This window comes from Thunnus maccoyii, chromosome 10, assembly GCF_910596095.1.
Source record: "Thunnus maccoyii chromosome 10, fThuMac1.1, whole genome shotgun sequence".
In the NCBI taxonomy this organism is placed as follows: Eukaryota; Metazoa; Chordata; class Actinopteri; order Scombriformes; family Scombridae; genus Thunnus; species Thunnus maccoyii.
In genome coordinates this window covers 14,564,767-14,586,337 of record NC_056542.1, presented here as the reverse complement: position 1 = coordinate 14,586,337, position 21,571 = coordinate 14,564,767, and the positions used below count along the sequence as shown (strand labels likewise).

The window sequence follows — 21,571 nt, the reverse complement described above, 5'->3', positions numbered from 1 at the left end:
GGAGCGCAGTAGTATCAATGAACTATAAACAGTACAAGCTTTGAACTACCAAAGCATATGTAATCAAACATGTGCATGTAAACAGTGAATCGTTTCATCACCTAGCTGCAATATCTCGGCCTCAGTGACCCTGTCAAAAAAAAAAAAAAGAAAAAGTAAAACAGAACCAGAAAAGAGAGCAGAGTGAAAGTGAAGTTCTTATTTTGGTGCATTCCTCAGCGTGCAGAATAGTTGCCCGGGAGACATTACTTGTGCATTCTCTGTCCTTTTGTCAGTCTTGCACCATTTCTGTGGTGAGTTACTACATCTGTGTGTGTTTGTGTGTCTGTGAGTGATGTATACTGTATCAGAGCTGACCACTACTTGCCGGCGCGCCGTGCGTCTGCGTCAGCCACACACTGAGCCTGTTGTCGTGTTATTCTACGGAAGCTGAGAGCTGCTGACAAACACTCAGGGGAAATGGGGAGGGGTGTGTGTGTGTAAGGGGGCAGCGGAGGCCTGGAGAGACGACGGGGAAGGAGTGTAGGGAGCCGGGAAGACAAAGGGAAGAGAACTTGTGTGACGTCGCAGTTTGCCCTACTGAGTGACTCTGTCAACGTTACGTGACCCCAGTCACATGAGGGGGTGGGAGGATGCCCTTTTGCAGATGGTTGGACACACAGATACACACGTATACAAATACACACGTATGCTTACGTCTGTTAGACAGTTTACTCCAGCATTTAAAACAATTTATAACCCACTACCCATTTTAACTTGACATGGCCTGGCTGTTTCTGTGAATGCTGACGCACTTCAGGCCCCTTCACCACTGGCCATTCATTAAATTAACACTCATTACACGCTGGCAATCATAAATCAACCTCCCACAACAATGATAGCAGATAACACAACTTATAACAGCACGCATGGGCAGCTGTATTGATTCTACTGTCCTTCCACCAACCACTTCCTGTGCGTCAGCCATACAGAGTGTGTAAATTTCATCATAACTAAGAGCAAACACAGGAAAGGAAATTTCATATCCGCATGTTGTCAGTGTTTATGTTTTGAACTAGCGGATGGACGGACTGGCCGAGCTGAGCACAACAGTTTGGAGGCTGAGTGCATTTGAAAATGTTTGGAAATCAAAAAGACTTCTCTCCACATTCAGTAGGCTGTGCTTTGACCGCACAGGGAGGGGAGGCGGACCTCAAGTTCACTGAAATGTCAACTTTGGTTTGAAGTGACTTTGACTTAAAGCGGTGCAAACACGGCACAGAAGATACACTGTCTTCCCTTTTTTTTTGGGGGGGGGGGGGGTCGAAATTCTCTGCAGTTGTTGTTGTATTGCAGTTTTTTGTATTCTTTCTCGGAAAGAAAGCCCTTACTGTAAATGTTTATATAAACTGCGAACTATCTGTCCCTCATACTTCTTGGATGGACTATCTTATCTCTGGAATAGTGAGAATAAGATATGGAAGTAATGTGTTTGCATGCATTCTTTTTAACCACCATTATCATTATCTCCAGCTGACAAGTCTGAGTCTGACGGCCATCTTTCAGCTGTACATCAGCACGAATTGTCACAGCCTCAGCGCCTTTCCGGTTTTATTTTCTTGACCTTTGTTCATTCACTAAAGCTTTGTTTAGTGATCAGTCAGTGGCCTACCTTTATCACTGGAGGGCTGTGACTAAGAGGAATGACACGAAAGTTATTCCAATCTCTCTATTCTTGTTTCCAGTGTTTATTTGCACTTTGACCCCCTGCTGCTTCCAATTAGCCACAAACTGCTCTGTCGGGAGAGCTTTAAATGCCTTACATTTCTTCTTTCATCAATAACAGTCTGTGAGTCAAGGCCTTAGAAATGAAAGCTATCCAGAATTTTCTATTTTTGGCACAGAGTTCACAGACATTACCATTACAGCCCCGCCGCCACTGTCTTTTTATGTCTTCCCCTCCCTTTTCTCCCCGGCTCCTCGTCTTCTTTCTGTTCATCAATCACACTGTCCATCCTCATCAGAAGGTCACTGCTGGATGTATGAATGGTATTGGTTTGCCTCAGCGCCTGCCTTGTATTACAGACGCCCTCGCATCTGGCTGGACCCCCGGTAGTGCCAGGAAGCATGCCAGGAATGCAAGGAATGGCTCAGTGAACGATAAGAAGGAAATACCCTGCAGCAGAGTGGACTGAAAGCCCAGAAACAACAGGCGCATGGACAATCACTGGGAAGAAAATGAAAGGGATGACGACAAAGAGTGGGATGGAAGGGGATGGAACAGGATGCCTGGACAGACATAGGTCTAGGTTTGACACTAAGACAATAAACACAGTGACAGCGGCTATCCAAAGAAGCAGAGACTGATGACGAAGATGGAGTGGTGACACATGAAAAGGGGAAAGGAGAGGAATGGAATGGGATACGTGGGTGGGGATGACTGGATTGAGATAGGTGAAACTGTCATGGAGAAAAGAGCTAATGACCATCGATAGAGATGGATGGGATGGAGTAGGATTAGAAAAAACAAAGGGATGGAAGAGAATGACGAAACAAAGATAGTGACCGTAAAGACGTAAAACAGACTATCTAAAGGGTGTTGGGCTAAGGGCGAGGGAATACTGTGGGACAGGAAGAAAACATAAGAGATAGCGACATGTCACAGGAAAGGCGAACCCCTTTAATCAGGCCCTGATTGGGTGACAGTGAGTGGGAAGAGGAGGAGACACAAAAGACACACCACACAGGAAGATTTTTGGCTGGTGAGTCCCTGAGTTTGACTGACAGCACCTCTTTATGACTCACTGACCCGGCTTTTCTACTGTCTCCCACACACTGTGCCATCTGCAGCGGCTTTCAAGCTCAGTTTTGAACACCGAATGCAACATGGCCAAACCCTGATCCAGATTACCCTCCTCTTTGTAGTGACCTACTAAATCTGAAGTTACATCAGTGTCTACTAACAAGCCAAGTCCCTTTGTCTGACTGCTGGTGCTGATTTGGGGGCAGCTAGTCGGTAATTGTTTTGAGCTGCTAAATTGCACCAGGAGGGATTGGATTACCTACCACCAGGGTAGTCCCCCTCCTCAATGTTTCCCTGTTTCCCCCGGATTACATCAGAGTTTATGCTCCCTCATCTGTGAGTAAGCACATACCTCACAGTCGAGGGGAGGCCTGAAACACGTCTAATGTTTCAGGACAGAAAGGTAGATAATAGGATATATGGAGGTGGGCAGGAAGTGTAAAGAGTCATCTGTGCATGTTTTTCTATTCATTTCTTATGGAAAGATAAGAGATAGGTTGATGGTGATCAAATTTCTTAATATGCATCCTGTCCTGTGTATCTGTGTGCATGTGCGCTTGCGTGAGTTCTTATTGTTCATATCTGGCCTAAACCCAGTTTTTTTCTGTATTCAGATCATAAATAATGAAGGAAATGAAACATTATCCATATAAAACTCCCCAGGGTGCCTTATCTTGTATGACATTGATTCATGCCTGTAATATCATGATCACAGCACAGACCTCTGCCAATTACAATAAGAAAATCGACTTGGATAAACAATATTCCGGCCACAATCTGGGCTGCTTTTCTCAAAAGCTACGTACTAATTAATCTTCAAAGCGAAAAGCATTCTTGCATGACAAAGCAAGTCCTGTAAGTAGCCACTCAAAGAACACTTTCCTAGGTCAGATCAACATTGTAAAGCTCAATCGAGACACGGTAAGTGCAGAACAATATGATGAGGGACAGCACATGAAATTATTTGTGCTTTATGGTGTGGTTGCACAGAACAAAATTGGGGTCACAATTCAATCCAGTGAATGCGGACAGTTCTGCCTCACTCTAGCACTTTTGGGTCAAAACCTCACATAATGACTTGGTGTGGTTCCTTGGCTTTTCGACCCATCTGAAACAGCTGACACAAGGCAGATAGGTGGGTGTGTGAGTTTTGAGGTGAGGCAGTGAAAGGCTCAGGCCGTGCAGACAAGGAGAGGTAACTCTGTTTTTTTGGTAACTGCATTAAAAAGAACCCCTGGGAAGTTTGGACCTCTTACAGCTGAGGTGGAGCCTGGGGCAGCCAAGCAGCAGGGAGAATGTTTTCATGTGTTTATGTATGTGTTTTCCTTCACTACTGGGACTTATATGTATATGGCCGCAGGGCTTTCTCTCAGGTCCGCAGCTGAGTGTGACGGGGGTTCACTCAGGGGTATAGGAACAGGCTCCGGGGACGACCTGTGGAACACCCCAGTTATCCTCCAGGGAGCGATGCTATTTAGGTGCGGTCCCCCACCACCCTTCACCTCCAATGTGCCGAATCAGTGGAAGGCAGAAACCCAGAGAGTATCCCTGACACTAATATGGAAAAAAGCCTGTTTGGAGCGAATATAAGGGCAAATATTATTCTTCCTGAGCGTAACCACGGCGAGCACCTCTGACCTGGCAGTGAAAGTGCTGAAACAAAAAGCCCAAAGACTTTTTCTGCTCCATCAAAGGAGAGCTACATAAAATAAACATGGCCATCAGATTACCACGCTGAACACGGGGCCACGTTAGCCTACACTGGCCGCCCTGCCGCCCAACCCCATAGCTCTATGGGAGTTAAGTGTGGGGTCCGCTCAGTCAACACCATGACGCAAAATGGAACAAGCCTCTGACAGAAGCCCCAGGCTGATGGAATAAGGCCCCTACCCACAGGCCCACAGGCCCCCCGGCCCGAGAGAAACATACTGAGCGAGAATGAGAGAGAGAGAGAGAGGCAGGAAAACAGGAGGAAAGAAGAGGAAAGGAGGGAAAAGGTAAATGAGGACATTTTGGAAAAGAGGAAAAGACCACCAGTCCCAAATTGGTGGCACTGGCCCCGTCCCAAATTGAAAAGCACACACATAAATGCGCTGCAGCCCTAGAGAGCCAACGGCAGGCCAGGACAGACAGCCGCCAGTGGAGAGGAGGCCGGGGCAGGGCAGGGCAGGGCAAGGCAGGGTACAGTGGTTGGTGGTGGTGGTTGTAGCTGCCAGTGAGACTGTGAGGCTTAGCTGGCTAGTCCGACTAACAGTGGACAGCCTCAGCCCGTTGGATCTGACCTCACAGGGGTTCTTTTATATCCCTGCATGTGCCTGCGTGCATTTGTGTGTAGGGGCATGCATGTGTGCACCAAAAAAAAAAAAAAAGGAAAGTTTGTTTGTTTATGTGTGCATTTCACGTTTGGGTGATGTAACCAGAAGAAAACAGAACTGTCTCTTGAGGAAGACCAAGGCTTTTCTCTTGGCCTTTTAGTCACTCACTAAGGCTCCGCTGTCCATTTCATCTATGAGTCTCCCCATCTCCAACCTCAGCAACAGTCTGTCGTCTGTCTGCATCTGACTGATTTCCCTCCCGGCACCTCTGACCTTCTCTCCACTCGTCTCAAACCTCACACAGATTCCTACACCCCCAGTCTGTCTCTTTGTCTGTCTGCGAAGAGATTCGCCTGCTCCCCTGTTTACTTCCTGGCCTTAATGCAGGACTTAGCCCGCAGCCATGAACAATATTTCACTCTCACTTTGTTTCAGTCTGTAGCTAGCTCCCTGACTCTCTAGTGACTGTGTCTCATACAGCCAGGTCCTTACATATTTTCATTCTGGGACCCAAAATGATAAAATTTACTTTATTTCTTGTGAGCCAGAGTCATAAAAAATAATATTGCTCCCCTTTTCATGTGGGACCAGGATAAAGAAACTATTTGGGTCCCCACCAGGATAAGAAACCAGATTCCGCAATATTTGGTAATGATGACTACTTTGGACATAAACCCTCACACTTTCCCCCTCCGATTTCCTGATAGTGCATGTCTCACAACCTCCATCAGTGGCCCTACAGTCATCATTTTCTACCCTTTCCCCTGACGCATGACTTGAAAAACCTCCTTATACTGCGGGCTTTACAATGACGTAGGGCTCAGGTAAAGTGTTACCAGATCACAAATAGATACTGAGGTTGTGCCAAATTGTGGTTGTTAGGGTTAAGTGTGAGAGCCATGGGCTTTTTCTGCTTCCTGAAAATGACTCCTGTGTGTACAACAATGAATACAATCCCTGTGGTCCACTGGGCCTCATACCAGCAGCATTGCATTACCGTGCTTGCCTCCCTACTGTTCTCCGTTTCTTTTCATCCTTCTCTCTTTTCTCCTCTGACTCAGCTGTTTTGTAGGAAACTCCATCTCTTTGAAGAAGGGAAGAATCTTTCATTACTCGACAGCAGGGAGAGAGAAGGAAAGAGGGAGATGATAGGGAAAGAATAACTGCCCCATTGTCTTCAGCCCCCTCCCTCCACCCACCAATGATAATTGTGTTGAGCTAATTACAGAGAGCCGCTACAACAGGTGTGGGACTCTGCACCTGGGTGAAGAAATCTACCAAGTGTGTGCATGTGTGTGTGAGACAGAGAAAGAAGAGAGTGTGTGTGTATGACTGTGCAACTCTGGGTGAAAGTGTATGACATTTTGTCTGTGTCAGTGATTGAGATCACAGAAAACTGTGTGTGTGTCACATGCTTACTAAACCTTACATGTTACTTAACAGTAGTCAGACATTGGTCACTGAATTGTATCATAGACTACTGTACACAATATCACACAATCACTGTGGACCTATACCAGTCTGAGCCCCATCTGTGTTAAATTATAAGTCCACAGACTACATCTGTATGACATTACTGGAAAGTTGAAATTAGCACACAAACACAGTCTCACTCTCACTCATACACCGCATAGAATTTCAAATGAGAGTGATTACAATCACTTAATTGATAAATGTAACCACAGGGTGCCTCTCCTCATGATTCATAATCTATAAGCGGTCTTTTTCAATGGCATGTTTTTAGATGTCAGCTCAGTGAGAATATCAGGGAGACAGAACCGGAGGCAACAGTGATGATGTAAGCAGGGGTCTCTCACGGGACTGATGTTTTTTTGGGCTTTTTACCGTAAAAGAATTCATCTGTGAAGCTGACCGGAAGAAAGGAAGCCGTATGGCCGGACGCCAGAGAAGAAACATGATAACTTGAGTTTTCGAGACGTCATAGAGCTTCACTCTCAAAACAAAGAAAGCGGGGAACTGTTTTCTAAAGCTGTCTGGCTGACCAGACAGTGAAATTAACTGGATATTACAGAATTGTGACAGTAGCAAGTTTAAGTTAAGCTGTTACTCATTTCAAACGATGATATCACCTGTCTGCTGTCTACTCATGGACAACCACTTGCTAATTTATACTTGATGAGCTGCCTGTGGGACATTTCTGTATGGCCACATTAATGAAATGGGAAACCCTACTGATCAGACCACTTGTGTGTGTCACATCAACCAAAGGGAAATTAAAATCTCCCCAGCTTTGACCTTTTATGACAGCTTACCTTAGTAAAGGTAACCTTTGTGTGTGGTTGTTACAGTCTCATTTGCTTGCTTGAGTCATGACCCTGCGTAAAATGCTACCATTATTACAGGAAATGAGAGTGTGCTTTTGGAGCAGACGATAATGTAGTTGTATGATCGCCTCCTTAGTCAAGCAATTCTACCTGCAGACTCATCATTTAACGTCACAGGGGAATGAGTCCTGCATCGCCACCTTGTGGAATCTTTGGTGTTAAGGCTGAGGCGAATGCCAAGTCCCAGGGGCCCTACTGTGGGAAACAAGCTTGTCAAAGATCATATGGAAACTGTAGGTCTTTTAGACTAGAATTCAGCATTTTATTAAAAACAAGTAGTTCAAAAACATACATGGAAGCCAAGTAAAACAGTCACGTAAAGCATAACACTACGTGGCCCAGCCAGACATGGAGTTTTTACTCCCTGCTTTAAAATAAATTCTATAAAGACATACCAAAGCCAATGTATTTCTCTTACTTGAAAATATCTAAATGAGTAAATGAATTGATATGGAAATGTCATGAACAAACACACAACCAGGCAGCAAAACATGTCCAGTTTGCATTTTCTGTGCTTCTTCTGGTGATATCCTTTTTACTTCTATATGATATCCATAAAGAGACAAATTTGGGCTTGCTCAAAGCCGAGTCCTCTGATTGGCGGGGAGCTCATCCTGGTCGAGTCCCCACAAGAAGGTGCGGAGACGTGTCACTTCCTTTTGGAGCTCAGGGCTCGGGATTGGCTGGGAGAGGTCAAGGCGTGGAGTCTCATTTGGCAGGATAAGAGGAGGATGGTCCAGGAAGCTCTCAAATATGTCTAAAAGATCAGAAAAGGAATAGAGATAACTGACTTGACAGATAATTTAACTGTTTCATTGCCTCACTTGCATGTTTGAGTTTATACCCTCACTAGTTTTATCTATTTATTTCTTACCTCCACTCAGCTCTGTGCCAGGTGGAGGGGCCCAGGATGCTGGCGGGGCTCTGGTTGGTCCCAGCTTGTAGTGAGTGAGCAGGTGGTGCAGCTGGGCAGGGCTTAACAAGGTATGGTCCTCCTGTAAACTGATCCAGGATGACTGGAAGATGAGAGAAAAAATGCCGTTATGACTCCAGGGGAAGGCTGATTTGGCACTCCACATGTAATTATATTACCTGAATGAGTCGGGTCTTGGGAATACACAGAAAGTTGACTGTGATTGACAGCTTCTTCATAAACTCAGAGGCAATGTCTCCTAATCCTGCTCCCTGTAGCCAGTCCAGAACCAGGTCCAAGTTTGTACGGATTTGGACTGCTCTGGACCAAGAAAACAGTCCATCTTAAATAAAGTAATGAAGTAGACAAGGGAGAGAACAGAAAGAGAAAAAATGAGTTTTTTTTGTTTTTAGTGTGATTAAGACAGGAAATCATTCTGTCTGGTTATCCAAGAAAGCACTTTTGACATCTTTATAATATACTGGCCCCTAAGGTGTGGCTCAGAGGAACCTTTAGGGATAGGTTCACAATTGCTCAAGTCTGTCTTAAAACAATAGTTAGGTTTTGTCTGCTGTAATCATTCTTCCTGTTCATGCAGACCATCAAAAGATCCCTTACTAATGCGCTTTCAGTGTAAGTGATGGGGAACAAAATCCACAGTCCTATTTCTTTTATATATATATATATATATATATATATATATATATATATATATGTATATATATATATATATATATGTATATATAGATGCCCCAGTTTATCTGAAGCTAATATGAGGCCGTCCAAATTAGTCAAGTCAAGTGGATATTTTAACTAGCAAAGTTAAAGTCTTTTTAGTACCAAATTCCCTCCTTTTTCTACTCTCCTTCCACCTCAGCTCAACAGGGAAACAAAAAGAGGACTAACTCTGGAAGATATCCACTTGATTTCACTGACTCAGACTGCTGAAGCCTCATATTAGCTTCTTGCTCAAAATGAGGACTGTGGATTTTGTCACTTACATTGTAAGCGTACTATGAAGGGGTCTCTTAATGGTCTGTATGAACAGGAGGAATGATTATAGTGAGCAAAACTTCTTTCAGTGTTCATATGGGCACCTGACTACTGTTTTTAGACAGACTGTGAACCTATCCTTTAAAAAAAGAAACTGTGAACCTATACTTTAACCCCTGTGTTCTCACCTCTCTCCAGCAAAGTATTGAGCAAAGAGGTGTTGGTGAAGAAGAAGAGGTAGCCAAAGGTTTGGGAGGTGAGCGGAGGAGACAGACAAGCTTCGCGTGACAGCATCAGGGAACAGCGATACACTTCCACCAGCCCCGCAACTTTGGGTGGCAAAGCAGACACGTCATCCACCTCTGCCTCTCCTTCTCTTTTCTCTTCTCCCTCTCCACCCCTTGCTCCGTCCTTTTCTTTCTCTTTCTCCTCACTGGAGAAAGGGTTGGAGTCCAGTAGGGCTGGAAGGAGTGAGTACAGGGTCTTTGTAGACAGAAATGAAAGGAACTTGTTAATTTGTTTTTGTTACAGATGCACCACAGGAACAATGGCGGATGAACAGAGAGGGCAGATTAAGTTGGGATCTTTTCTTTTTCTTTTTTTTTCTTTTTTTACCTTGGTGAGGTGATACACACACTGCTGGAAGGTGTGCATAATGACATCATCTAGCTGTGCCAGGGCTTCTGAACAGGTGTCCATGTCAGCCGTCAACACTGGGTCGCCGGGGGCTTTAAAGGAACAATCATGAAGATACATTAAAGAATTTCTACTGTATGTCCACTGTTGCTGTAATACTAAAGTATTTCTTTGAAAAAGTAAATATCATCTTTTCTCTTTAATCACTTTCAAATCACCCTCACCTTCAAACTCCCACTCTTTCTCCATGGCTTCGACTTTGACCTGGAAGAAGTTAAGAAGCTCTGTCGCATTTGACATCCAGAACATCAGGGGTCGAAGGTCAGATGACAGTTTCTGGACATTGGGCAAGCTAATCTCACCTTCTTGTTCCGTGGAGCTGGACACAACATTTATGAAATGCCAAAGTTAGGTTAGCTGGGAAATTATTCTGACTATTCTCCAGTCAGTTTTTTGTTAGTGCTTCATAAGATCAACACACCATACTGTGAGTAAAAATAGAGTGAGTTATTATTACTCAACTATATTTGAGACATTTTTCAGCATCACTGTGCTAAAATGCTTTCATCATACCACAAAAATTTACCAAAGACATAACAGCACAAGCACAAATGTATCATGAATCACTCAGCAGGAGATCTCTAAACAGAGGAAACATGACGTAGAACAAAATGTTCTTACTTTTGCGTGGGATGCTTATCCCCAAATTCCTTAATGTTATCCTGTAAAGAAAGTTGGAGACAGAAGAGAGGAGAGACATCTCGGCTTAGTGTGGGGGTGGAGGAGGGGGAGCGGAGTCTAGCTCTGCAGCCAGGACAATTACAGCACATTTTCCAGCAGGAGGGAAGTGACATCAGCTCATCCTCACTCCTGTCCACAACCTAGCAGGCCACAATGAAGGACATATGTCTGTCTGCTGGTTTCTCTGTCTGACTGAATGTGGCAATCTCAATCTGCCCACCTGATGTTTTCCTGCCAAGCTCGTCTAACTGTGGTCACGACCGTGCAGTGCAATCCCAAAAAAGGCTTATGGTTCATTTGTTAAAGCTTGACAGATGAACCAGGATTAGACCTCTGAGATATTTAATCATTTTACTAAATGAACATGGTGTGTTCTTTTACCTACCCAGACAATTTCTTTTATTAGGTTGGCTGCCTTGAGTAATATCTGTGGTGTGAGAACAGGGTCCAGGTGTTTGGAGGCATGATCTATCATGATTGACAGGAGATAGGCAGGAGCTAAAGGTCCTCCTCCAGAGTCTGGAGAGGAATTTTTGGAGATGATCTCCTAAGAGAAAAGTGAGGGATATACATAAATTAATTCATTTTATATTGTTCCAGGACAGTTAGAAAGAGTTTGCAAAAATTCTCTGTCTTCCTGTCTCACCTGTAACAAGGCATCAGCATGACGGGGATGGAACTTCAAAATTGCCTCAGTAGATCCCAGGTACTGCCTCAGTACTTCCTGTCTGTCCCCCAACCCAGAGGGGCAGCAGGTGGTGGAGGCATCAGCCTGCCATGGCAGGGTCAATGCCAGCGGCGGAGCTGGAGTCACACGGGGGTCACGGTACAGGAAAAGGAAGTGGTTCCCCACACCAATCACATCCCCAGGCTTTAGCACTGTCTCCCTGTAAAGGGCCACTCCGTTGTGTGTGACGGCACCTCCTCTGAAAGGCCGCATCAGAGCTGGAATAGAATAAAAGTAGATAAAGAGAGTGTACATGAAAAACTGCAGCAGTTATCTTGGATTTAGGTCAGTATAGATGCCCCAGTTTTGAATTTTGTAAGGCACCATGCAGAGATAATTGTAGATCTTAAAGGTATGATTTGAGCCAGCTCTGTTTGTACCTTGTCCAGTGGGCGTCTCGGGAACAGCTGAGTCTCTCCTGATCAGTAAGTGTCTGGCCAAAAGGTCAGGTGCAGACAGGAACGTGTCCACCTTCAGGGGCCTCTTCCCCTTCCTCTCTCTCTCTCTATCCTTCTCTCTCTCCCTCATTGTGGGTTTTCTCCCAAACACATGCGTATGTCCCGCCATGATGTACAAAACAAAATCCTGCACAAAACACATAGTGGAGAGCAGAAGAGAATCAGGGAGGTCTGTTATCTTTTAAGTGCTATGGTTTATTTCCATCTTCCATCAGATGTTGTGTTTAACAGAAGGCGGTTGATAACGTATGAAGTGTGTCACAGTTTGCTACAATGAAGACCTGTGTGAGGTCATTGTGTGAGATGGAGTGATGTACACAGAGGGGTTTTGTGCTTTCGTTGGATAAATTGTTGAGGCATTGTGCTGCTCTGAGGATGTTTTGTGCTGGATGCTGAATGGGAGAGGCTTGTAGAGGGATGGAAACACCGATGGTATGCAGCGATTACAGACATGCAGGTATGATGTCATGTCAAGGGTGTGTGCATGCATGCACCTCTGCACCAATTCTCTACAACATGCCTATTACTTTGCATACGTGCACATCAGAGTGTACGCTTCTTGCTGTATATTATACCGTGTGCATGTCTGTGTGTGGGTTACATTGTGTCCTTGTGTGTCTGTGTTTACATAGTGTGGAGTACTTGTGTGTGGGTGGTGTTTGTGAGTATTTGTTTGTGTGATACCATCTGTCAGCATGTCTTGCCTTGCTCTGATCGTAACCCTGCAGCAACAGGAAGTAAGGTCGGTCTGTGGGTGGAAGGATCAGACTTTGTGACATCACTTCCAGGTCACAGCTGGAGTAATCTGTCTCGTCCTGTGCCGGCTGGTTCGTCCATCCAACCTTTCCTTCAGCTTTTGATGCTCTAACCTGAAAAAGTGGGTCAAAACGTGATGGTTAGAGGAGCAAATGCACCGTAAATTCTTTTTCTTTCCCATAGTATCTATCTCACCTCTCCTTGCTGCGGGTTGATCATGCTCACAATGTTCTTCCTGTCCTGCACTCTTCCATTGTTGTTGGGCCGGTTGCCAGAGCCACGTGGGTCATTACTGACGTGGTTGCCTTGGCGACGCCGCAGACTGAGGTTCATGTCACTGATGCTCCTCCTGAGCTCTGTGTTCCTTCCACGGTGACCGCGTTCGCTCTCCTCGGGTCCCCCTCCTGATGACATCCTGCTTCGTCGCCAGCGCACACCTGTTGCCAGAAATATTCAGAGGATCAATCAGTCCGTGCAATGTAGAGAGATGATTTCCTTTGCATACAAGCATACCTGTCTTTTGTGTAATAGACATACCTTGGTAGTTCTCTCCCTCCCTCTCACGCTCCTTCTCCCGCTCCGTCTCCTCTCTCTCATAGTCTTCCTTCCTTTGGATTTCAAAGCGCCGCTCAAATCCGTCCTTTGGCCGCCACATGTCCACTAACAACAAGGGACATTCCCATGGGGCGACACTTCTCCGGCACTCTGTCTCCCATTTGATAGCTCCATCTGGCTGCTGGATGGGCTTTCCAATGACATCACACAACAGGAAGTCCTCAGGGCTGTGTTTCTGGAGAACTAGAAGGTAATGGAGAAAGGGAGGGGAGGAGGGGGGGAGGGGATAATTATTTTTCCATAACACTGCTGTTTGTGGTTATATTAAGTCATTCCCAATTGGTTAAAAATATTTTGAGCAAACAATTCCTAGCAATGGATCACAGCAGAGGTCCCAATGAGAGAAAGTTTCCCTCTCTTGTACCTGCGTCATCTGTCTCCTCCCTCTCTCTCTCAGTGTAGCGAGTGATGACCTGGGCGATGAGCTGCCTGGCTGTGGAGTGGATGTTGGCCAGTAGGGAGCGATAGTTGGCCCCACTGGAGAGGGCATCCCCATAGATCTTGATCAGGCCAGGGGCAGAGGAAGAGGCAGGGGGCAGGTAGTGGTGGGAGGAGGGGGCAGCCGAGTGGGCCCATACCTCTCTCTCCTTCTCCCCCACCGCCCGGTCCCGGTCACTGTTGGAGCGCCCCCGCAGGAATAGATGGGAGAGGCGCTTTGTGCGGGACTGGGGCCCGGCAGGCCGTGGCCTGAGGAAGGCCGGGGATGGAGATGGGGATGGGGTAGGGGAAGCCAGCGAGGGGGTGGAGTTAGAAAGGGAAGAGGAAGGAGCAGAGGGGGCCTCGTGGAGGGAGGCTGCGTCAGAGCTGGTGGTCGACCTGAGAACAACAGAGGAGGGGAAGACAGATGGAGGAGAGAGGAAGGAGAAAGGAAGGGACCAGTCAGCTGTGAATTATGACTGACAAAACACGGACAAACAACAAGGACTAAAATAAAACAGGGAAAGGTTACAGGGTTGAAAGGATACTAATGACAGTGGAAGTGAGATAAGATGACATCAATGTATAAAATGTTTTGAAAATGTTTAGCAGACACTGAATTCTAACTAAACAGTAACTGGCATGATAAGTTGAATATGGGTGACACAGAAGCAAAACATTTTAACTTAAGACTGACTTCACAGAGATAGCGCTGGGCCAGCGACCCCCTAGCTTGGCAAAATGTTTCCTGGGAGAGTTGATCCACAGACCCACTGGGAAATGGAGTTTTCTGAAGCGAGGACTGCCAGACCCCTCCATCTGACAGAAGGAGAGAGATTATTAAAGATACATTCAACTTTTCAATGTAATAATCTGCAGTATGTCAAGATATTGTAAATGTCAGGTTTCCTCTAATCTGCTTTTAATCTACCTCAACGCTATAGTGAGAGATGTGTGTCAGAAGTGCCACAATTGAAACAATATAACAATAGAATGATGTCACCATCAAGAAATATCAACAGGATACCTACAGTAAGATGTCAACAAGGTGAAAGCAAACAGAGAGAAATTAACCCCGGCCCCCCCTTCCCCCCCAATCAGCCCCTGAAAAACAAAAATGTATTCCCCATTCTCAAACAGGAAGCATCTTTTGTAGCAGCTGTCGCGGTGACAGGGAAAAACCCAATCCAGAAGGTCACTGCCTGCCCCATTGCTCCATGTTATTTTCAAAAAAGTCACCATCTGATTTGAAGATCACACTTGCCTTTTCCTACTTTACAGGTGGAATTCAAGGGCCTAAAGTTAATCATTGTATTTCCCTGGAAAACTTCTACCTTGTAAAGCAAAATTTCCGATAAGATTACAAATCTTATCAGGTTTTGACATGTGTATGCACATCTAAAATCAGTTGTTGTGATTCCAGGCAGAAAACACAGCAGTTTCTAAGGCCATCCTGTCCTAGATTATGCAGTGGAACATTTTGGAAAACTCAAAAAATCAAAATAGCACAAGATTAGACATTTAAAGGTATTAAAATTTGAATATACTTACCCAAAGTCACGTCTGATCCTTCTATACTGTCTTATTATCACCCTTCGCCACCTAGATGCAAATATTCAGCTCAAAGTAATCTAATAACGTTGTAAGTTTCCTTTTCCCAATGGTGAAATTCCATTTTTTCAAAGGCCTCAACCGGTCACAGGTCTACATACGCATCTTTACTTCTTAACATCCATTAGTTTGGTCTTCTGTTAACTAAAATACCCTTTTCTTTTGTTTTTCACGATAACTGGACAGAATCTGCTCGCTCTCTGTGGCTCTCAGCCTCTCTGGGTCTATAGATAGAGAAACAGGCCCATTGTTCTAAGTGACAGAATTTCCTTCCTTTGCAGTGGACAACACCTATATCCTGACTAGGAGAGAGAGAGAGAGAGAGAGAGGGAGAGAGAGAGAGAGAGACTGGTAGAAAGCGAGGAGAGAAGTGTGAATTTACACATATATGGGCCTTTGAGAGCTTGTTGGGAATACTATAGTGTATAATGTACTGTACACTAAAACCAATCCATATCCAACATCTATTTGTTGATCTGTCTGAATTAAACAGTAAATGTAATATGCTATTTTATGCTATAAAAAAAAGTTTAACTACATCTAACATGGTTTCGGAGCCATAACAGTTTCTCAAGTCTCTCCACTGTGTTGTGATTTCTGATCAGAACTTACAGTATATCATAGAGCATCTCAAAACAACCAGAAAGGGGCCTGGTTTGAGGTTTTTGCTGGAAAGAGGATGAAGGAAACTCTCACAGTGAGACAGGAAGTTAGAGTGAGCGACAGAGACACCTGCGATCTTTGACCTTGTCCTCGACAGGAAGATGGGTGATGGAGAGAGAAAGCGGACTGTCACTGTGTCCCACTTCAGGGCCTGGATCCTCCGCACTCCGTATTATTAGACTGACTATGTCATAATGGGGTTTACCCATTTGAACAGCTTTTCCGCTGTTTCAAAGTGTCTGCATTTACAACAACATGTACACTAATTGTAACATTAGCCTCATAATCAGAGTGAATAACTAGTTTGCTTTCTTAAATTTAACCACCGAAGAAACATGAAAAAGAGATGAACATGATTAAGACATCTGGAACCTGATCTGTTGCATGTTTTTCTACAGCAGGTTGAACCTTCAGGGCATCATCAGTCGTCACTGTTGGCATCATATTGATACACCAAATCAAATCTACCTGTTTTTGGTCTCCCTTGTCAATCATATTCTTGAGAGGTTACAACCCTCCTTTATTTTAAATTGTAAAAATCTAACCACAATCACCTTAATCAATAAAGAGTGCACCTACAAAACATCATTCACTGTCATTGAAATTGAAGGCTAAATGTCTCATCAGTTTCCCTTTTTTAGATTAAAATGTCTCCCCTGGTTTAAACACTATATACACATATATAAACAAGTTCAGCTATTCCTTATACTACTCTCATTGCTAACATCCACAGGTGCTACAAGCTGTACTTTTTGGTCAGTTTTTGTCTGAATGAGGTGTGTCGTTTTCCATTTATTGCTCACAGCTTTCTGCTGTCACAAAACCGTCCAGCTCACAAAGGTGTTTGGTGTTCGCCTAATTAGACTTCTCCCCCAGGAAAATGGGTTCTTGTGCCCGAAAAGTACAAAAAGTACGCTGTTGCAATCTGACAGAAGAAACAAAAGTCTCAACTTGCACTTGTCATTTATTACAGTAAATGTGAGAGAGAAGTTGGGCTCCTACAGATATCAAACAGCTATAATGTTGGAGAACTCAGCCAGGTGTCATCAATCAACAAATTACTGCCTGACTCATATAAAGGCAGCATTGTGAGTTTCAGTGCGCAATTCCCGTCTCATCTTTGAACAAACAGAACTGGTGAGTGTTCATTAAATTGTGTATTATAAGCTGGAGTTGGCTTTAATGTTAAAACATGTCGACGCTCCTCTTCAAGCTAATCCTCATGACCCAACACTCCTCAGGCCTTTATTTTAATCATAGCAGCTGTTTTAATGATTTGTTCTTTTCTAGTTTGAGTTAATTGAAATAATTTCTCTCTCATCTCAGCCTGAAGATGTCTGGTCGTGGGAAGAAAGCTGTGCCAAAGCCAAAATCCGCAGTTTCCCGGTCTTCCAGAGCAGGGATCACTTTCCCAGTAGGCCGCATCCACAGGCTACTCAGGAAAGGCCACTACGCTGAGCGAGTTGGAAATGGTGCCGCAGTGTACCTCGCAGCTGTCCTGGAGTACCTCTGCGCTGAGATCCTGGAGCTGGCAGGAAATGCCAGTCGTGACAACAAGAAGCAACGCATTGCTCCTCGCCACATCTTGTTGGCAGTGAAAAATGATGAGGAGCTCAACAAACTGCTGGCAGGGGTCACAATCTCAGATGGTGGTGTCCTCCCAAATATCCAGGCAAGCCTTCTCCCCAAGAGGACCAAGGCACTCAAGGATGATAGCTCTGATAAAGATGTTCAGTCTCAAGAGTTTTAATATAAAGTTTTGAAAATTTTTTTTTTTGTAATGCAATAAATTGTCTTTTTAAAACTATGCTTGCCCTTAATTTAATACTGATGTGAGTGATCAACATTAAATGAAAGATGACTACTGAGATTCAGTGTGCTGATGTGCAAACACTGAAGGCAACAGGTAACTCTTGGGGAAAATTAACAGTTCAAGACCGACATTGTCTTGTTGGCAACTAGAATGAGTTGCCCATGTTCAAAACTCTTTATCTTTACTGTCAAAAACTGATCTAGTCCCTTTAGTCTTCTCAAAACACTTTACAGACTAGGCTATATTTAGCCACCAGGAAGTCTTATCGCTCACTATCAAAAAACTGATGTATCTCACCACACTAATAAAATGGAATTATCTGATAGTTTCACATGTGTGATAGCTTCAGTTGTGTGAAACAGGAAAATGGAGAATAAAGGCCTACTGTGTTTAAAAAGAAATGACTGGAAGTTATGCTAGAGTTAAGTACTTGCGTCATAAAAGTCCTTAGGGGACTTGAGTAAAAGACTTTGACTTGAGTCAAGAATCTGATGATTTTTTAGATGCCACACAAAATAAAATACTTCACTTACTTTAAAATTAGGCCTCTGTTTATCATGGCAGAACAGAAGCAGTGCATTTAGCTATATTAGGGAGAAATATGAGCACACTGAGAATAGAGATGAGCAGCAGAGAGTGATGTCTGTATGCATTTGAAACGTTGCTATGCATATTTTGAGACTTTTTTTTTTACACTATAAAAATGTTCAAGCTGACCAGCAGTTCTCAGGGGAAAAGAAGAAACTTTACTAATCTTAAATTCAGTACTAGATTTTGCCAGCCACCGTTCAATCCAACGAGCTCATCATTTAAAAAATGATATATTTTGTGTGTGAGAGCTGAGAAGTTGTAACTCAGTTAATTAATAAATTGATTAATTAGCTCTGTTGTCAGTGAGGAGAGGTGATTTTTGCTTTCAAGATAGGTAACCTAATGTTATGATTGTTTCACTGCTACAAAAACAACAATCATTTTTACACAAACACATAATAAGAAGAGAAGACAAGCGAGTGATAATTGTTATAATCGTTAAAGCTCAAAATAACTTGTTAAAAATTGTTGTTGTGCTTGTTAGTGCTGTGACGCTCGGATGTCTGTAAAATATAAAGGTATTCTCACGACTCTATATCCCAGCATCCTCTGCGCGTAGACGAGGAAGGACATCTTTCCGGAGAGGACACATCAAGAAACGTCCCAAGGTTAGCTATCGGTAACTACACAATTTGGTATTATTTTTCATACTTTAAGTGGATCTTTTAAGGCTTTCTTGTGTTTGAAATCACCACAACTCTACAGGAACAAACGGGGGTTCTCACATGTATTAGCTAACCATCAAATCCAGATATGTTAACATGTTAGCAACGAGCTAACATTGGCAAGCTGACTGAACACTGTGCCAAGCAATGCTCACTATGCTAACTTGTTTCCAAAGCTATTTGTTCGTCGACGTAACAACTATTAAAGTTAGATAGCTGCCATTCTTAAGCTTGTCAGTTGGTCTGACTTCAAACCAACTAATACAACTTTAACTTTGACTCACAATGCTATAAACTGAATAGCTTAGCCAGCTAACGTTGTACATTCTGATGAGGTTACACCGTCATTGAGTTGTTGTGTAAATATGTAGAGCTGTAAAGTGTAAATTTGCTGGTTTCAGCTTCTCAAATATGATGATTTTTAATATTGTCATACATGATAGCAAAGTGAATAATTTGGGTTTTGGACAAAAGAAAACACTTGAAGGCTTCACCTATAACTCTGGTAAATTATAAATGTCATTTTCTACTATTTTCTGACATTATATAGCTCTAACAATTAATTGATTACTCAAGAAAATAATTAACGGATCAATCTATAATGAAAATAATCGTTAGTTGCGTGCTGCAACTGCAAGTTAATACACCCTGTGCCTTGCTCTGTTTTAGCTTTGTTTAGGTATCTGACTGAAGCTTACAAAGATGGCTGAGAATATCGAGGAGAAGATCAAGAACTACAGGACCGCTCCCTTTGACGCCCGATTCCCCAACACTAACCAGACCCGCAACTGTTTCCAGAACTACCTGGGTGAGGACATGGATCAATATGTTGTGATCACAAGTTGATAAAACTCTTAAAAAGCTGTTCAGACCTATGGTATAAATGGACAGGTTGCCTAAACTGGTCATTATTTATATAACTATGCTTCTGCAACACCTATAATAGGTTCACAAACAAAATGAAATATGTATCAGAGCACTTAAAAACAGACAAATACATTTATTTAATACTAGGTGCCATCACTAAATTGTGCTTTTGTTAGCAAGTTTGTGGCTGTTGAAATCTTTTTATAAATCTGTAACACAATCACAAAAATTCACATGGTGCACCACAAACTAGCTTGAAGTTAATGAAATATTATAAATCAGTCATCATTCAGTTATTTTTAGTTATTTAAAACATTTTCATGTGGAAAAGAAGAGGCTAAAATATGACCTTCATGTAACATAGGTAGTAATCAATAATGTATTTTGTTTTACAAACTCTAAATAAATTACTGATTATAAAATGAGCTGGAGTCACTATTCTGATTCTGTTGGTCATAAAATAAATGAACTCAAACAACACTGGCCAATTGTCTTGTCAGTTAAAAAATACCAAAGTGATAATACAGTAAGTGTTTGTGCTCTAACTAATAGGGTGAAACTTTGTCTGGGGTGCCATCCCTTAAAATGTTGCAACATATTTCATCAGTATTATGCTGAAGCTAGTCTTATAAAAACAACTCTTTCAATATGTGGGTGAGATTAATCACTTAACACTTCACATTGAAGCTTAAACAACAAAGTGGGCAACAGAGATAAGCTCTGTTGTCCACTTGTTCATGCCAAGACTGTCTAGTGCCAAACCTGTACTGTCAGTCCTTCAACCTCTTTGGCTCCTTTTTCATGGTGCTGTTGGTGTGAATGTTTTCAGATAAGTAATATTAAACGTTTTGTTGTTCTCTTCTCCAGACTTCCACAGGTGCAACAAGGCTCTGTCAGCCAGAGACCAGGATGTGGCTCCCTGTGACTGGTACCAGAGGGTTTACAAGAGCCTTTGTCCCATGAGCTGGGTAAGTTGTAGGACTGCAGGATCTGTTTACTCTATGTTCAGATGTTTTGTTGGGGAATTAGTATACAAAAGGTTTTTTTCCCCAAATAAAGTGTCAGACTCATCATTTCCTGTTTAGCATTTTTGTGTCTTGTGCTTTATTTTGCTTCCTTGTGTTTATGTTGATAAAGTATCACTGAGACATTCATTGCGCAGTTTATGAAAGGGGGCTATAAAATCATACAAATTACATTCCTGCCCCCCCGCTTTTATTGGCATGTTGTAGTGATTGACATTAAACCGCTGTGGATGTAAAGCAACAGTTCCACTTTAATGTAATGTTTTCTCTGATTTCTCCTTCAGGTCGCTAAATGGGACGATCAGATAGAGAATGGAAGTTTCCCAGGAAAGATCTGAAATTGCCAACCAAGACAGTCCAGTGCAGGATATTCTGTTACTTGCACCTTTACCTCTGTAGTGTGCCTGAGGACATCTCCAAACAGCTATCACATCGTCATAATCATCATCACTGATGTTACTGTTATTAACTTAACTATAAACACGCACAACTTTTTACCCTGCATGTTAAGGTCTAAAGTTTGTTTCCTGTTTCTATTTTAAACTACTCTTTGACATTGTTAATTCAATAAATACAGTACAGATGTAATTAAAATGGTGGTGTTTATTATGAAGTTTCAATAAACTTTGTTGTATTGA

General features: G+C 43.1%; 3 protein-coding genes and 1 long non-coding RNA gene across 12 annotated transcripts in view; 3 read left to right on the top strand and 1 right to left on the bottom strand.

Moving 5' to 3' along the window:
• Positions 1-13,351, top strand: part of LOC121905093 — a 19,018-nt gene extending 5,667 nt beyond the window's left edge. For 2 of the 4 annotated variants that reach the window (XR_006098343.1, XR_006098340.1), the window contains one exon: positions 2,065-4,736. This is a non-coding gene — a long non-coding RNA (uncharacterized LOC121905093). Of the gene's footprint in view, positions 1-2,064; positions 4,737-9,546; positions 9,634-13,265 lie in introns of those variants that run through there. The other 2 variants (XR_006098341.1, XR_006098342.1) reach the window with 2 other exon arrangements.
• rasip1 (Ras interacting protein 1) lies at positions 6,175-18,976 on the bottom strand. Of its 5 annotated transcripts, none has more exons than XM_042422894.1 (17): positions 16,527-16,844; positions 15,250-15,300; positions 14,396-14,517; positions 13,646-14,097; positions 13,204-13,464; positions 12,862-13,103; positions 12,615-12,779; positions 11,833-12,037; positions 11,372-11,670; positions 11,111-11,272; positions 10,666-10,706; positions 10,209-10,363; positions 9,964-10,076; positions 9,537-9,831; positions 8,535-8,698; positions 8,317-8,458; positions 6,175-8,199 (listed from the first exon to the last, which is right to left on the bottom strand). In XM_042422894.1, exons 3-17 carry the CDS (start codon positions 14,515-14,517, stop codon positions 8,021-8,023), a joined length of 2,997 nt encoding a protein of 998 aa, XP_042278828.1. In that variant the 5' UTR covers positions 15,250-15,300; positions 16,527-16,844; the 3' UTR covers positions 6,175-8,020. The 5 variants fall into 5 exon arrangements, with proteins under 5 accessions (XP_042278828.1, XP_042278829.1, XP_042278826.1 ...); XM_042422895.1 differs by lacking the exon at positions 16,527-16,844 and adding an exon at positions 16,042-16,147; XM_042422892.1 differs by lacking the exons at positions 15,250-15,300; positions 16,527-16,844 and adding an exon at positions 18,905-18,976.
• Positions 17,005-17,779, top strand: LOC121905082 (late histone H2A.2.2). Its single transcript, XM_042423069.1, has 2 exons — positions 17,005-17,109; positions 17,299-17,779. Exon 2 carries the CDS (start codon positions 17,306-17,308, stop codon positions 17,720-17,722), a length of 417 nt encoding a protein of 138 aa, XP_042279003.1. The 5' UTR covers positions 17,005-17,109; positions 17,299-17,305; the 3' UTR covers positions 17,723-17,779.
• Positions 18,903-21,571, top strand: LOC121905089 (cytochrome c oxidase subunit 6B1). 2 transcript variants are annotated; one of them, XM_042423081.1, is made up of 4 exons: positions 18,903-18,984; positions 19,711-19,849; positions 20,776-20,876; positions 21,218-21,571. In XM_042423081.1, the coding sequence occupies exons 2-4, from the start codon at positions 19,744-19,746 to the stop codon at positions 21,269-21,271; spliced, it is 261 nt and encodes an 86-aa protein (XP_042279015.1). In that variant the 5' UTR covers positions 18,903-18,984; positions 19,711-19,743; the 3' UTR covers positions 21,272-21,571. The 2 variants fall into 2 exon arrangements, with proteins under 2 accessions (XP_042279015.1, XP_042279014.1); XM_042423080.1 differs by having other exon boundaries at positions 18,907-18,995.